The 16534-nt window shown below is 48.0% G+C and overlaps 1 protein-coding gene across 15 annotated transcripts in view; it reads left to right on the top strand.

Moving 5' to 3' along the window:
* The window catches only part of CNOT3 (CCR4-NOT transcription complex subunit 3), an 86117-nt gene that overhangs the window by 19695 nt on the left and 49888 nt on the right, over positions 1-16534 (top strand). For 8 of the 15 annotated variants that reach the window (XM_056542590.1, XM_056542602.1, XM_056542589.1 and 5 more), the window contains 4 exons: positions 2194-2224; positions 2336-2402; positions 2678-2752; positions 4745-4812. In XM_056542590.1, the coding sequence (XP_056398565.1) occupies positions 2728-2752; positions 4745-4812 (93 nt within the window). In that variant the 5' untranslated portion in view covers positions 2194-2224; positions 2336-2402; positions 2678-2727. The remainder of the gene's footprint in view (positions 1-2193; positions 2225-2335; positions 2403-2677; positions 2753-4744; positions 4813-16534) is intronic. The other 7 variants (XM_056542599.1, XM_056542600.1, XM_056542596.1 and 4 more) reach the window with 2 other exon arrangements.

Raw genomic sequence — 16534 nt, 5'->3', positions numbered from 1 at the left:
AATTCATTTTGTACAACCAGCTACATCTCCAGTCTTACTTACATTCCCAGTTCACCCTTAGGCTAAGTTTCCACTTGTTTTTATTTTCTGGCAGTTTTTGGAAAACTGCCACTGCAGTTTTTGAGCCAAAGTCAGAAGTGGATCCATAAGGGAGGAGAAGTGTAAGTTCTTCCTTTATATGTCCTATCCCTTTTGAATACATTTCTGGTTTTGGCTCAAAAACTGCAGTGGCAGCTTTCCAAAAACTGCCAGAAAAAAAAAAAGTGGAAACAGCCTTATACCTTGAGGTCTGAATCCTAATACTTGTTTTATCTTTAGATTTTTGGCACTTTGGGTATAGTGCAACTCAGTACCTCGGTATAAGGCATACCCTCAATTATAGCGTGTAGCCACCCGAACTCTCATCTTTTTCTTGGGTGAATTTAGTTGTGGCCTTGCTCACATTGGGGGAGATTTATCAAAACCTGTCCAGAGGAAAAGTTGTTGAGTTGCCCATAGCAACCAATCAGATTGCTTCTTTCATTTTTGAAAAGGCCTGTGGAAAGTTAAGCGATCTGATTGGTTGCTATGGGCAACTCAGCAACTTTTCCTATGGACAGGTTTTGATAAATCTCCCCCATTGTGTAGTTTTTAGAAGAGGTACTCTGGAGTGGGGAAAAAATCTGCTGCTGTATGCTCCAGAGGAAGTTGTGTTTTTCTTTCCAGTCTGACCATATTGCTCTCTGTTTCCACATTTGTACATGTCAGGAACTGTCCACAGCAGGAGAGGTTTGCCATGGGGATTTGCTAATGCTCTGGACTGTTCCTGACACAGAGGTGGCAGTAGAGAGCACTGTGGTCAGACTAGAAAGAACTACACCACTTCCTCTGGAGCATATAGCAGGGGATATGTACTGAAAGGCTTAAAAACATTAATAGAAGTAATTTACAAATCTGTATAACTTTGGCACAAGTTGATTTGAAAACATATATCTTTTTTCCTCCAAATTACCCCTTTTAAGCCAGAACCTGCGTGAAAATGGGCTATAACCTTTTTTTTTTTTTTTTATTTAATTTTTTTTTACACATTTTACATGCTTCTTTCACTTGTGTTCCATTCTTAAAGACATATCCAAACTACACTGTTAAAACACGACCATAAGGCTAGGTTTAGACTACGGAATCTCTGGGAAGAAAATTTCCGCCCGGAGATTCCGAGTGCGACCAGCACCAACTGAATCAGTCGGCACTGGGACCGTGAGGACAGTGCAGTCTCCAATAGACTGCAATGTGTTCCGCGAGTATTTCCACCTGAAGAATGAGCAACGCCATTCTTCAGGGGGAAATTTCCAAGCAGATTTTCCGTTCACAAATTCCGAACTGTGAATTTGTGAACGGAAAACCATTCACTACCACTATACATTTTAGCAAGCGGAATTTCTGCCTTCAATTTCAAAGCAGAATTGCAGGTGGAAATACCGTAGTGTGAAACTAGCCTAAACGTCATATCCTTTCAACCAAAGATTAGTATAGTAAATATTTACATTTATTATTATTATTATTATTATTATTATTATTTTTTTTTTACTTATTTTAATTTTTCCTTCATGCAATGTATATAAAAGTTATACAGGATTAGAAGAACATAGCTGATTTCTTCCAAAAACAGCACGACACCTGTCCTTAGGTCTATGTTTCCCAGCCTTTGGCTGTCCGGGCATGCTGGGAGTTGTAGTTTTGCAACAGCTGGATGCACCCTGGTTGGGAAACACTGCCTTAGGTTGTGTGTGGTATTACACCTCAGTTCCATTGAACTGAATGGAGCCAAGTTGTAATACCACACACAGACTGAGGACAATGGGGGAGATTTATCAAAACCTGTAAAGAGGAAAAGTTGCCCATAGCAACCAATCAGATTTCTTCTTTCATTTTTAACAAGGCCTCTGAAAAATAAAAGAAGCAATCTAATTGGTTGCCATGGGCAACTGGTCAACTTTTCCTCTCTACAAGTTTTAATAAATCTCCCCCGATGTGGTGCTTTTAAAGGAAGAAATTAGCTCTGTTTAATCTATTTCTGGATAACCCCATCGACTAGGTTCCTTACAAGGCTTGCTTACATCTCTTCTATGGCAAAAGAATCATTAACCAATACTTTGCCAGAAGCTTAGTAACCAGAAATGATGTCAGCTGATAGCTGTTTTCTCTTGCTTGCAGCTTCAAGTGTAGGATCCTGCCTGCTAAGTAGGTAGGTATATGTCAGCAGGTGTTTCTACTCCCCAGTCCATGTACAATGAAGAGAATCCATTTGTTATGAAAGGAAAGCTAAGTAGGATCCTTGTCTTTCTCTTTTTGTTAGGCTATCATCGAGTATCTCTCAGGTCTGTGTGATCAAGTCACTCGGCTTCTGCTGAGCAAGTGGAAAGGTAAAAGCAGAGAAGCCAAGAATGAGCCTGTGTTCAGATTGGACACTCAGTGATTTACTAAATTAATACTATTTCAATAGGAGAATTATGGCCCTGCTGTACATGTTAAAATGAATATCGGCCTTACAATTCTGGCCCCAAGAGTAGCCTACAAAAAAGTATTGAAAATTTTACTAAACCTATACTATTACATATAATAATGTTGCATGTTAATATGTATCCAGTACCTGCAAGCCCAGCAATTTTCCTTAAAAGATTTGTCTTCTGTTTCACAGCATCCTGCCTTTGTAAAGTATGAAGAAAACCCATCTCTAGTGAAGGAAATATGGCGGATAAGAGAAAACTACAGGGTAAGTCACTTGGTTTCACATCTGGTGCATTAAGAGTAGTTTGGCTGATACATTCTCCCCCCCCACTTTCTTAGGCCAATTTCAGGTGAAAGACAAACTGGTCTTAAGGTGAGCTCCCATGTAGTGGCTAGGATTCATAGTGTTATGTGGTTTTATCGGTTTTAGGCTAAGTTTCCACTTGGTATTTTTTCTGGCAGTTTTTGGAATATTGCCACTGCAGTATTTGAGCCAAAGTCAGAAGTGGATCCATAAGGGAGAAGTGTAATGTCCTATTCCTTTTGAATACACTTCTGGCTTTGGCTCAAAAACTGCAGTGACAGTTTTCCAAATACTGCCAGAGAAAAAAAACAAGTGGAAACTTAGCCTTAATTTTTTTTTTTTTTTTTTATGGCATCACGGTTTTGCAGAGCGCAATTAGTTTTTCTTAGCAAAAGCATTCAACCACAAACAACAAAGCCCCTTTCAGCAAAGTTTTGATCACTTGTGGGAACTACCCCGTAGGAAAGGATTCCATGGTGGTTTATCATGTGCTTTGTTATGAACTTAGATATTGCACCATGTGATGTACTGGCTGGGATATTTTGGGAGGGTATTTAGTTGTATTTTTGGTATTATTGCAAAAACTGCAACTCCATGATGCTTAAGTATGTCATTTATGTGTAGACATGCGATGTCATGTGATCCCATCTGGCACCTGGGAATTAAAGGATTGTCAAAGTAGCATTTCCATCCTCAAGAGTGGATGTTGAAAACTGCAACTCTTTGTCAGAACCATATATGTATATTGATGATTTTCTGAGCAGTTGTATTTTTAAATGTAATTTTTATTTTATTTTTTTAAACCTCAAACTAAAAAAGAAACTAATGAACAGAATTAATGGGCACAGCTCGATCTTCTTTTGTTTAAATGTATACACTAAGGGTATATTCACATGTAGTCTATATTATGGACATTTTATGCACATGCTTCCCCCCCATATTTGATAATGGACTACTTGAAATCTGCACTAAAATACACCCATTTCCGTGCAGATTTTGTGCTGTAGATATACAGCAAATAATTGGCACTTATCTTCAACATGTAGACGTATTCTTAGGCTATGTTCACACTCAAATTCCGTTCTGCAAAGCTGGCTGCTGATTTATTTTTTTGTTTTGAAGTTTTGCAGAATTTCTGTTCACGCAACACACAGATTCTGGCTGGAATTCAGAGTCTTATTTACTTCAATGGGTCTCTGCAAAAACTCAGTTTTTGCATAATCTGAAGTTTACACCGAGTGAATGGAAAAGCGGAATCCCCATTCAACGCAATGTGCAATACATTTTGCGTAATTTCTGAGCTGAATTTTATTCAGCAGATTCTGCTTGGAAATTTTGCCATTTGAACATAGCCTAAAGGGATTTTCTCATCAAAACAGTATGGCTTGGTGCTGCTTTTCCAGCAATAACAGCAGAGTGGTGGGAGAGGTTAGAGAAGACAGGGGAAACCTAAGTCCACTTGGCTTTGGATTTGCATTATGTGTACTAGGTCAATAATGTGTTACACAGAATAAGGCTTCAATCTTTCACTTGGTTTTGTGCAAGCTTTTTTCTTTTTGGCCAAAAACCAGAAAAACTGCTACTGCGTTTTTTGTTTTTTTTTCTGTTGTTTTCGCCTTTGAGTGGAAATAGAATTTTTTCCCCTTTTTGCCAGTTTTTGCCTGTTCAGGTGTCCACTCCTTTAACACCTATTTAAAAAAATTAAATAAAAAAAAAAAGTCGCCAATGCAAAACTCACATTGCATTTTAGTGGCATGTCTCTCCCATAAAAGTCTATGAAAGAGAGAAAATTTCAAGATTTCATAGAAAAAACCCCACCATAGTCACAACATGCTACAATTTTGAAAAACTGCCACTAATCCCAAAAACACAGTAAGGCGAAGTTATTTTTTTTTTTCTTACGCAATTCCACTGCACTTGCCAAAAACTCTTATACATTGCATCACTTTTTAGGTGAAATTGATCGGTGTTTGAAAAAGGTGTCGGAAGGGGTGGAGCAGTTTGAAGACATTTGGCAAAAGGTATTTGTTTTACATTTTATAAGAATGTAAAGTAGCACATGAACAGTTGATGATATTTGCCTTTCAGGCTAAGGCCATTTTTGTTGCAACTCAGCTCCATGGGAGAGGCGGGGATGCACGAATGCTGCATCTGTGCCTCTCCCATAGAGATACATGGAGAGGGCATGTCAGCCGCTGTGTCATGCTGCAGCTGACACGCCTCCTGCACGGGAGAACCACGGGGTCCCAGCATTCGGACCCCCACAATCAGTCAGATTACTCTCTATCACTGCAGTAATCCTTTAATATTGAATAGATTGTATTAGAAAAGGTCTTGTAGAATAAAAATTAAAAGAGCCAGCTCCCCAATCACCTGCTGCTGCTGTTCCAGTGCTGCCTTTGTTCCTGCTGATCACTTCCTGGTTTACATCTGTTGCCACTCCTCCCCTATTTTAAACTTTCTTCAGTCAGCCCCATAGACAGTGAATGGTTGCTTTTTCTCCCTAGGAAATGAATGAAAGATCTTGGTGTTCATCAATATTTGCTGCTAGTTTTTCTGCAGTACAGATGATTAAAGGGGTACTCCGATGAAAAAGCAAATTTCTCTATTGGCTCCATTGGGGGACACAGACCATGGGTTTATGCTGCTGTCTCTAGGAGGCTTGACACTATGGCAACCAGAAAAGTTGGATCCTCCCAGCAGAGTATACCCGCCCACAGGCACCTGAGGTAATCAGTTTCAGCTTGGTGTGTAAGGAGGATAGACACTGGTCTGGGATTCTTTTATTTTCATAGTTAGGGTCGGGAATGTGTTAGTTCTTTTATTCCTTTTTCTTTCCGTTTTCAGGTGGGGACTCAGGAACTACGGTTCACTGTTTCCCCATTGCGAGAGGTGGCAGGCATCTGGGATGTACTGTTAACCCCCTCTCGCCAACGGTCAGCGCTTGGGGTTGTACCTCATGGGTCCGGGTCCCCCTACCTCCCTGTTCGCCTCGCTATGAGCTTGGCTTGCTGCAGGTGGCAATGCTGACTGAAGACTACATTCTGAAGACTTCTAGAGGTAAGTTCTTCAGACTAAGGTGAGTATTTTTTCCTTCCCTTAGGTCACGGGCTTGCAACATCTGGAGTCCCCCAGTTTTGGGACCACTAGTTCATAATTGAGCAGTGTGAGGATGGGGCTGGCCATAGGGTTTTCCCCTCTTCTTCTCTGCAGGGGGGGGGGGGGGGGGGCACCTTTATTATTTTATGGGGAGCAGTCTTCCTGAGCAGTCAGTGTGTTTATGGGGCACAGTTATAACGTGGCTGCCTTCTGCAGCCACGGCACTTTCTCTACGAGCGCATTGCGCTCGTTTTACTTTCATTTTAGATTCGTTTCGGCAGCTCCCTCTCCCAGTCTATACGACTTGGCCCAGGTCTCCCCTTATGTGGTGACTGCCTTGGAGAGACCCTCCCTACACCGGCCCTCCGGAGGGTCCAGCTCTCCCCCTATTCTGACGCTATCGCAGCGTCATAGGGGTGTTTTTCATCTGACTCATTCCCCGAGTCTTCTGACAGGCACGGGCGCTCCCCTTGCAGGCATCACCCTGTTACTCCGCCCTGTAGCAAGTGTCGCTCCCCTAGAGGACGCTCCCATGGTCGCCGCTCTGGCTCTCCAGACCCGCGTACCAAGTCCGTCTCTTGGTGAACTTGTGGATGAAGTTTCAGATACGGCCTCTGATTCAGAAGACCGCACGGATATGTCTGACATGGTGCGCTCATTGGCTTCGGCCAATAAGAGACACCTTCCATCTAGAGGATCCAGGAACTTCGGACGTGGCTCCAGAAGTTTCCTTTCATTGTGCCCAACCTCCAAGGTTGCCTCACCTCGTTCCCATTCACCTGGAGAACTTGTGGATGAGGTTTCTGATTTGGCCTCCGACTCAGTGGACCACACGGATATGCCTGATGTGGTGTACTCATTGGTTTCGGCCATAAGGGACAACTTCCATCTAGAGGATCCAGGAACTTCGGACGTGGTCCAGAAGTTTCCTCTCATCGTGCCCGACCTCCAAGGTTGCCTCACCTCGTTCCCATTCACCTGGAGAACTTGTGGAGGAGGTTTCTGATTCGGCCTCCAACTCAAAAGGAACGCACGGATGCCTGATGTGGTGTACTCATTGTTTTCGACCATAAGAGACACCTTCCATCTATAGGACCCAGGATCTTTGGACGTTGCTCCAGAAGTCTCCTTTTTTTTCGTGCCCGACCGGCACCCAAGACCTTCAGCTCTCACGCTGAATTTTACGCCCTGCTGGTATCCGCCTGGAGGCACCCTGACAAGAAGTTTCAGGAAACAAGGATGGTTCAAGCGCAGTATCCTTTCGCTAAGGACCTCATTGCTCGGTGGACCTCCTCTCCAACTGTGGATTTTTTAACGGCCTCCCGCCTCTCTAAGGCGCCTACCTGGCCGTTGGCTGATGCGGCTGCCTTTAAGGATCCAGCGGACATGAAGGTGGAGACTTTGGCAAACTTTGCCTTTGAGACAGCAGGTTCTTCCTGCTTTTGCTTCGGCCTGGGTGTCAGGTCTCTCATTTCCGCCAGGGTAGTCTTCAAGATTCCTCTGGAGGATTTATTTAATCTAGCTCTCCGATGCTCCGCAGCTGGAGATTTTCTGTGTTCTGCTTCCATGAGCAGCCACTGTGCTGCCTTTACCACAAGTTACCTGGTAGCCACCGTCCCTCCATGTGGCTTAAAAGCCTGGAATGTGGACGCCGCCTTCAGAAAGTGAGGCGACGAGTGGAAAAGGGTTCTTTATTTATTACCTCTGGATAAGGCTCACAGAACCGCTTTCCGTCGTAAGTCCTCCTTCCGGTTCTGCGGACCTTTGGTACCAACAGAGGGTCCAGCCGGGCGCCTTCATGAGAAGAGGGCTCCCTCCTTCCGGACCTGTCCTTCCGGAGGTCGGCTATCTGTTTCGGCCATTTTGCGGCCCCATCAGGCACCCGTAGGCCTTCCTTGGTTTGAAGGGTCGCCCCCACCCGCCGACCTTTCTAGGGTGGTTGGTCGCCTCTTAATTCTGGAATGCCTGGTCCACATCTCATGTTTCCCGGTCATCAAAGGTTCCTCCGGTTTGCAGTTCCGGACTGTCATTTTCTATTTTGGCTCGCCGTTTGTCTGACCACTTCTTCGCGGATCTTTACCAAAGTCCTGGTGCCTGTGATAGCCTTTTTACGGACAACAGTTGTTTCCGTGGTGGCTTCGTTTCCCCCCTGTTTTTTCGGGGGCGTTCCTTCCTACCCCTCCTTGCCAATCTGCCGAGCTGGGGAGGTGTTTTCAAGGATCGGTAGGTCTGGGGCCTTGGTCCCCCGAGGAGCCCTTTTCCTCTTCAACATGTTGTGGCATAGGGCAATTCTTTTTTTTGCTTGCTTCTTGGGAAATTCCCTTCTGGGCGGAACTCGGGTTTCCGGCCATCTCATAGATCTTCATTCCGGGCGTCTCTGGGATGTGATCTTTCTCAGCCAGTCCTCAGCCGTCCAAGGCGAGTGGTCCCTACATCCGGAGGTGTTTGCAGTGATCTGCAACCTCTGGGGCGCTCCAGACGTGGACCTCTGCACGTCCTGCCACGACCAAAGCGTTCCTCTCTCTTGGTCGGGCTTGGCCCTGTTTTATCTGTTTATTGGTTGGGCTTTGCCCTACCTTTTATGTTTCCTCCCCTTCCTCTCTTTTCGGGGTCCTGAGGAAACTCGTAGCAGGGGCGTTCCCGCCATTCTCTTGTCCCAGACTGGCATGGTACGTCGTCGTGGTCAGGCTCCTGAGCGACATACCGCTGCGCCTTCCCTATTGTCCAGACCTCCTATATCAAGTCTCCTGTGCCACCCCTATTACCGTCTCTGCCTTTGACGGAGTAGCGGTTGAGACGGCGGTTCTGAGGACCTGCGGTTTCTCTTCCCAAGTGGTTCGCACCAGGCGGAGGGCTCACAAGCCTTCCTCTGCAAAGATTTACCACCTTACCTGGCGGTCTTATTTCTGTTGGTGTGAAACTCAGCCTTTTTCTCCGGTCGTGGTTGGCTTTCAGCTCCCTTATGGGTCAAAGGTTTGGCCGTTTCCATTCTTTTTCTAACGTCCTCTGGCCTTCAATTATCATGACCGACCCTAGTTCAGGGAGGCAGCTCATGCTGCCCCTCCTTATCGGTCCCTTTTTTTCCCTTGGGACTTGCACTTGGTCTTAGATGTCCTGCAAGGAGCCTCTCAGGGACATTTCTCTTCACCTCCTTCCCTGGAAGGTGGCGTTCCTTGTTGCTCTTACCTCTGTTAGGCGGGGTCAGAGCTGGCAGCTTTCTCCTGCCATTCTCCCTTCCTGGTTGTGTACCAGGACAAGTTGTTTTCTGTCCAGGTCTGTCCTTACCTGAGACATCGTCCTACCATTCTTTTGTCCGGCCCCTTTTCATCCCTGGGGGCGTTGCTCCACCACTTGGTTGTGGCGAGGGCTGTTCGGACTTGTCTCTGTCACTCTTTCCTTTTGGCAATGTGACTCCCCTTTTTTGTTTTTCCGGAAGGTCGTCGTACAGGACAACCTGCTTCTACGACCATCATTTTTCAGTGGATCCGGTCTGCTATTTCTGAAGCTTACCGCTACAAAGGGAAGATCTCACCCTTCAGGGTTTTGGCTCATTCCACCCGTTTTTCGGGGCATCCTGGGCACTCCCAGTTCTGTAAAGCGTCCACGTGGTCGTCTTTGCACACTTTCACAAGGTCCTACCAGATTCATACCTTTGCATCAGCTGATACTCCTCTGGGTCATAAGGCGTTGCAGGTGGCGGTGGTCCAGCCGTCCGCCTGACTGATTTCCTTACCCACCCAAGGGACGACTTTGGTACGTCCCATGGTCTGTGTCCCCCAATGGTGCCGATAGAGAAAAGGAGATTTTTATGCTTACCGTAAAATCTTTCTCGAAGGATCCATTGGGGGACACAGCTCCCACCCTTTTTCTGGTGTCCCTATTTCAGTTATCTGTCCGAGGGTGTGTTCAGTTACCTTTTCTTCTGGTTGCTTGGACAGTTTGTGTTTTTTTTTTTTCTCTCCTGACCTGTCGGTCTTCTCCTATTGCTTTGGGACTAAAACTGATTACCTCAGGTGCCTGTGGGCGGGTATACCCTGCTGGGAGGAGCCGAATTTTCTGGTTGCCATAGTGTCAAGCCTCCTAGAGACAGCAGCATAAACCCATCGTCTGTGTCCCCCAATGGATCCTTCGAGAAAGAGATTTTACGGTAAGCATAAAAATCTCCTTATTTTTTTTCATATCACCTGGCTCCAGAAAGTTAAACAGATTTGTAAATTACTCCTATTAAAAATCTTAATAGTTCCAGTACTTATTAGCTGCTGAAGTTGAGTTGTTCTTTTCAGTCTGACCACAGTGCTCTCTGCTGACACCTCAGTCTGTCTCAGGAACTGTCCATAGTAAACCTTTCCTTCTCTGGACCGTTCCTGAGACACAGAGGTGTCAGCAGAGAGCACTGTTGTCAGACAGAAAATAACTCCACTTGAGCAGCTGATAAGTACTGGAAGGATTAAGATTTTTTAATAGAAGTAATTTAGAAATCTGTTTAACTTTCTGGAGCCAGTTAATATGAAAAAAAATTGTTTTTCACCGGAATACCCCTTTTAAACCTCCACATGAGTATTGAGCATGTTACCTTCTGACTTCGGTTTCTGTTCCTAGCCAACTGCCTAAACTTATTAGAGTGCTGTGTAACAAACAAAACAAAACCAAAAAAAAATAAGCGAAGTTAGTGATTCGATTTGTCACGAACTTCTCGGCTCGGCGGTTGCTGACTTTAGCCTGCATAAATGAGTTCAGCTTTCAGGTGCTCCAGTGGGCTGGAAAAGGTGGATACAGTCCTAGGAGACTCCTAGGACTGTATCCAGCTTTCAGGTGCTCTGGTGGGCTGGAAAAGGTGAACTAATTTATGCAGGCTAAAGTCAGCAACTGCCGAGCCGAGAAGTTTGTGGGTAAAATGAGTGATGTCATTACAAAGTACAACTGGTTACACAAAAAACAAGCCCTCATATGGGTCTGGGAAGGGAAATATAAAATAGGCGAGGAGGAAAAAATAAAAACGCAAAAATAAAATTGGCTGTGTCCTTAAGGGGTTAATTACTGTAATTTTTTTTTTATTTAACTGTTTATTTATTGTTTTATCAATAGAAGAACATTTTTATTGATTTTCACTTCTGGGTGTGTATACATGTCCTCAGTGGGGACTGTTCTGCACTTTTGTCATACAGAGTAGTTGTGCTAATGCAGTCAATGACTGTTGATGTCTAACAGCTGCATTGCTCCAATAAATACTGGAGAATTAGGAATCCTTTGGATCTTAATAATTTAACCCTTAAAATTAAGGAAATTGTAGCACCTAGTTTACATTTTGTACCTAAAAAAAAAAATATATAGATAAATAAAAAATTGAAAAAACTTTGCACAAATCAATAGTGCAAGATACACTGTTATCTTTTCAGAGAAAATGCTTCTTTCTACATTAATTGGACTCCCTCTCTAAACCCCACCCCTCACCCTTCGCTGAAAATTATACAGAAAAAATTTAGTACCCTAATTTAGTAAATCTTAAGCCGTAAAAGCTGTGTTTAATATCAAGTATCAATATTAATACATGAGGTCTCACATCTGTTAACCCCGTAAAGGAAAACTGACTACTGGTTCTCACACAATAAACCCAATACACTGGGTTATGGTGCAGGTGAACCTGAGTAAAATTATATTTCTCATTCAGCTCCATTGGGGGACACAGGAACCGTGGGTATATCTTGCTGCCACTAGGAGGCTGACACTAGGCATACAAAAAAGAAGTCTGCCCCTCCCAGCAGGGTATACCCCACCTCCTGCCTTAGAGACACTCTGTTTTAGCTTAGTGTTATAGGAGGCAACACGGCCCTGGATTGCTCCAGGCCTGGTCATTTTATTATTTTTTAGAGTTAGTGTTTAGACTTTTTATTTTATTTTTTCTAGGTAGGTGCGACAGAAGCATGGCGCTACTTGTTTCCCCACATGCGACTGAAGGGCACGGTTCCATACTGTATGGTCCGTTAACCCTTCCTCGCCACCGGCCAGCACCAGGTTGTACCTTGGGTCCTGGTCACCTATTGCCTCTGCTCGCCCCGCTTAAAGAAGCCTGGCATGATGCAGCAGGCTTAGTCTGGCGAAGACTGCTGGGGACAGACCTTCTCAGGAGGTAAGTATACCTCCATGTTCAGGTAAGTTTTTCCCTACACCCCTTACCCCTCTCCCCTCTCTATCTAGGGCTACCCCAAGGGGGGACAAGTCTTTATTTGGGGGGGGGGGGACCCCTTATGATGTGGGGTAAGGACAGCGAGGGGACCTTTCCTAGGACAGTCTGTTCTCTGTATGTTACTGCGGGCTGCAGCTCCTCACACATGGTGAGCTAGCTGCAGGCCCCCCCAGACAGCATTGCAGCGTCCAGTTAACTATCCAGCAGCCGTTCCCGCAGGGAGGCGGCTGCCGGCTCTTCTGTCAGGGCATCGTGTACGGCCTGGACCAGGCCGCTAATTTAGCCCGCGGCTTCGGCCTGGTCCCGGCCGAAATTAGCTCCGCCCCGCGGGCGGTCTCCGCTGATTCCAGCAGCAGTCCTTACTGGGAGATGGCTGCTGAATTCATGTAAGGATGCATGGTGAGACCGGGACCAGACCGCTGCTTTGTCAGCAACTTAGCCTGGTCCCGGCCGAGTGTGGCTCCGCCCCGCGGGCGGTTGTCTGCTTCTCCGGCAGCCGTCCCCGCAGAGGGAGACGGCTGCCGACTTCACTGTTGGTCTGTTCGGCCGGGACCAGGCCGATACTTTAGCCTGGTGGGAACTTTTCCTGTCCGGGCTGCTTTCGATTCAATACCCTACAGGGCCCTCCGGCGGAGCTTAGCTCTGCTTCCTCCACCGTTTCGGAAGGCGCCGCCGCTTAGCACACCGGCCTCCCGAAGCTGCAGCCCGGCGGGGGCTTCTCCTGTCCGGGCTGCTTTTCGTTTTCAATGTCCTAGCGGGGCCTTCCGGCGGAGTGTAGCTCCACCCCCTTCACCTTTTTGGGAGGCGGCGTCGCTTTACTCGCCGGCCTCCCGAAGCTGCGGCCCTGCAGGAGCTTCCCCTGTTCGGGCTGCTGTTCTGGCTATTAGCCTCGGGGCTATGCGGTTTCGCCGCTACTGCTCCTTGCCGCCGCCACTTCCGAGGCTGCCCGCTATCTGTTTTATTCCTCCTCTGAGGAGAATTGATTGCGGGACTTAAGTCCCCATTGGACAATTGGTGTAATGATACACCGATATATAAAAATAAAAAATTTGGGGTACTCTGGGCCTTCTTATGGCCAATCCTTATTTTTGGTTTACTTTTCATGCCTGCAGTCCTGGGTTCCTAGGGTCACTCATCTAGCAGCTGGCCCACTGGTACCTCCCTACTGTGCGAGATGTCCAATGGCATGTCTCACCATACCTGCAGGCGGACCCATACCGGTAAGCCAGACGGGGGTCTCTCACGACTGATGTATTGTCGCTACATTCAGATACCCCTCTGCTGAGTGCGGTATAGGTGGAACTGACTCATACCAGTAAGCCAGACAGTGGTCTGCATGGTTTCCTTGGCCATTTATCATATGTCTCACGGCTGAGATGCCTGTGGCTGCAGTTCCGATACCCCACTGCTGAGTGCGGTATATGGAGAACTGACCGATGTCTCTTCAGGACCCCTCGGACCCTGCTCCGGAGGTTTCCTTTGCCAGTACTCCTCGTTCTGCTAAGTTTTCCATCCTCATAAGGAGTTTGATGTGCTTCTGGAGACCGCCTGGAAGCTTCCGGAGAAGCGCTTCCGAGGCACTAAACGGTTAAAGACTTTGTATCCATTCCCTCAGGACCTTATCACTAAATAGACAGTTCCACCATCTGTGGACCCCCCCAGTCTCCCGTTTATCCAAATCCACCACCCTACCATGGGCGGATGCCGCTTCCTTAAGGATCTCGCGGACAAGCGGGTCGAGAATTTAGCCAAATACGCATTTGAAGCGGTGGGGTCCTCCCTGTTTCCGGCCTTCTCTTCCTGGGTTGCGAAGGCCTTAGCGGTGTGGGCTTCTCGGCTTCGTCAAGGTCTGTTGTCCGTGGCCTCCCCGGATGATCTGGCTGAGGTTGCTCGTCAGGTCTCAGACGCAGGTGAATATTTATGCCAGGTTTTGTTGGAGTCTGCTCGCTGTGCGGCTGTCGCGACTGGCAATCTAGTCGCCATTCGTCGCTCCATGTGGCTCAAAGCTTGGAACGCCGATTCGGCTTCAAAGAAATCTCTGACGGCAATGGCCTTACTGGCGGTCGCCTTTTTGGGAAAAGGGTAGACGTCATCATCTCTGAGGGTACAGGAGGTAAAAGTTCTTTGCTTCCCCAGAACCAGGCTCGCCACACTGCGGGGGTTTTTCGTAAGTCAACCTCCTTTCGGTCCTTTCGCCCCCTGGGTCAGGGGCGCCAGGAAAAATCGTGCCCCTCGCAAGGTAGGCAGGGCCTTCCTTCAAACTTCGCTCCTCCCGGAAGCAGGATAATCGTTCCAACCGATTTCCCGCTAAATCAGGAACCCGCAAACCTGCCTCGACCTGAAGGGGCGCCCCCACCTGGGACTCCGTCTCGGGTGGGCGGTCGCTTACTACTTTTTCGGAATGTCTGGTTGGCTTGGGTTCGGGACGTCATCTTCGCCGGTTACCGAATAGAGTCCGCTTATTTTCCCCGGGATCGTTTTTCGATCCCGGCCTCCTTGTTCACCTACACTGGCCGCAGGTTTTCATTCTGCCATTCGCACTCTGCTGCAACAGGGTGTTATTGTGCCCATTCCACCTCAGGACCGTTTCAGGGGTTTCTATTCAAACCTCTTCGTTGTGCCTAAAAAGGTGGATTCAGTCCGTCCGATTTTGGACCTGAAACTCCTCAACCGGCATCTTCGCCACTTCCGTATGGATTCACTACGGTCGATCGTGGCATCCATGGATCAGGGCGAATTCCTGTCTTTAGTGGACATTCGGGATGCGTATCTACACATTCCGATTTTTCCTCATCAACGTTTCCTCCACTTTGCCGTTCCGCAGGGTCACTTTCAATTTGTGGCTCTGCCCTTCGGCCTGGCCACTGCCCCCCATGGTCCTGGCGGCTGTCATGGCCATTCTCAGGTCCCGGGGGGGGTGTCTGTTCCTCCTTACCTGGACGACTTGCTTATCAAGCCCCGTCCCGGATCCAGAACGAGGAGAGTCTCCGCATCATCCTGCTGACCCTAACCGGGTGGCTGATCAACGAGGAGAAATCCAACCTTTCTCCCTCCCGGTCTCTGGTCTTCTGGGCCTCCGGTTCGATACCGGGAAGGCCCGAATCTTCCTCCCTCAGGACAAGCGAAGTGCTCTGCTGTCTGGGCAGGATGGTGGCAGCCATAACGGCGGTTCCGTTTGCACAGTTCCTTGCCGTCTGCTTCAGTGGGCTATTCTGTCTCTGTGGGACGGATCCCCCCTGTCCTTCGATCATCGAATTCGTCTGCCCACCTCGGCTCGCCAGTCTCTTCTTGGTGGCTACACTCTCCCCTCCTTCAGAGCGGCCGCTCGTTTCTACAGTTGAACTGGCTGGTTCTGACAACGGATGCGAGCCTCCTCGGTTGGGGGGGGTGTCCTCCTGGACCGGACGGTCCAGGGCCGGTGGTCACCTCGGGAAGCCAGGCTTCCTATCAATGTCCTGGAGATCCGGGCGATATTCCTTTGTCTCCGACACTGGGAGTCTCTTCTTCGGGGTTGCCCGGTTCGCATTCAGTTGGACAACGCCACGGTCGTGGCGTATCTCAGCCGCCAAGAGGGCACTCGCAGCAGTGACAGAGGTGTCCAAGATTGACCTGGGCATGGTTCCCTCCATATCAGCGATCCACATTCCGGGGGTGGACAATTGGGAGGCGGACTTTCTAAGTTGCTCCTCCCCCGATCCAGTGGAGTGGTCCCTTCACCCAGAGGTGTTCGAGTCCATTTGCTGTCGTTGGGGGATTCCGGACGTGGACATCTTTGCATCCCGCTTAAACCGGCAGGTTCCAAGCTTCGTGGCAAAGTCCAGAGATCCTCTGGCGCTGGCCGCAGACGCCCTCGTCATTCCCTGGTCTCGGTTCCTTCTCCCGTACCTGTTTCCGCCAATTCCCCTCCTTCCCCGAGTGCTCAGGAAACTCAAGGTGGAAGGTGTATCGGCCATCCTAGTGGCTCCAGATTGGCCCTGCCGATCTTGGTACGCCGACTTAGTGCGGCTCGTGGCGGACGTTCCCTTCCGACTACCAGATCGCCTCAACCTTCTGTCTCGGGGTCCTCTTTACCACCCCAATTCCCAGCCGCTACGTTTGACGGCATGGCGGTTGAAACCGCGGTGTTGACGGCTCGCGGTTTCTCATCTGAGGTTATTCGCACTATGTTCAGGGCAGGTAAGCCATCCTCAGCTAGGATCTACCATAGGACTTGGCGGGCTTATTTTCGGTGAGGCCCGCTCGCTTTTCACAGTTCGCTTTTCCCTGCCGAACCTTCTGGCGGTTCTGCAGTCGGGTCTTGGCTCTTAGTTCCCTCAAGGGTCAAGTGTCGGTGCTGTCTATTCTTTCAGCGGCCTCTGGCTTCTGACTCATCGGTTCACACCTTCCTCCAAGGAGTAGCTCACGAGATTCCTCCCTACAGGTCTCCTAATCCCCCTTGGGACTTAAATTTGGTCCTGAAT

Source organism: Hyla sarda, chromosome 10, assembly GCF_029499605.1.
Source record: "Hyla sarda isolate aHylSar1 chromosome 10, aHylSar1.hap1, whole genome shotgun sequence".
NCBI lineage: Eukaryota > Metazoa > Chordata > Amphibia > Anura > Hylidae > Hyla > Hyla sarda.
Note: the sequence above shows the minus strand (reverse complement) of the source record. Positions and strands in the feature narration are given on the sequence as shown.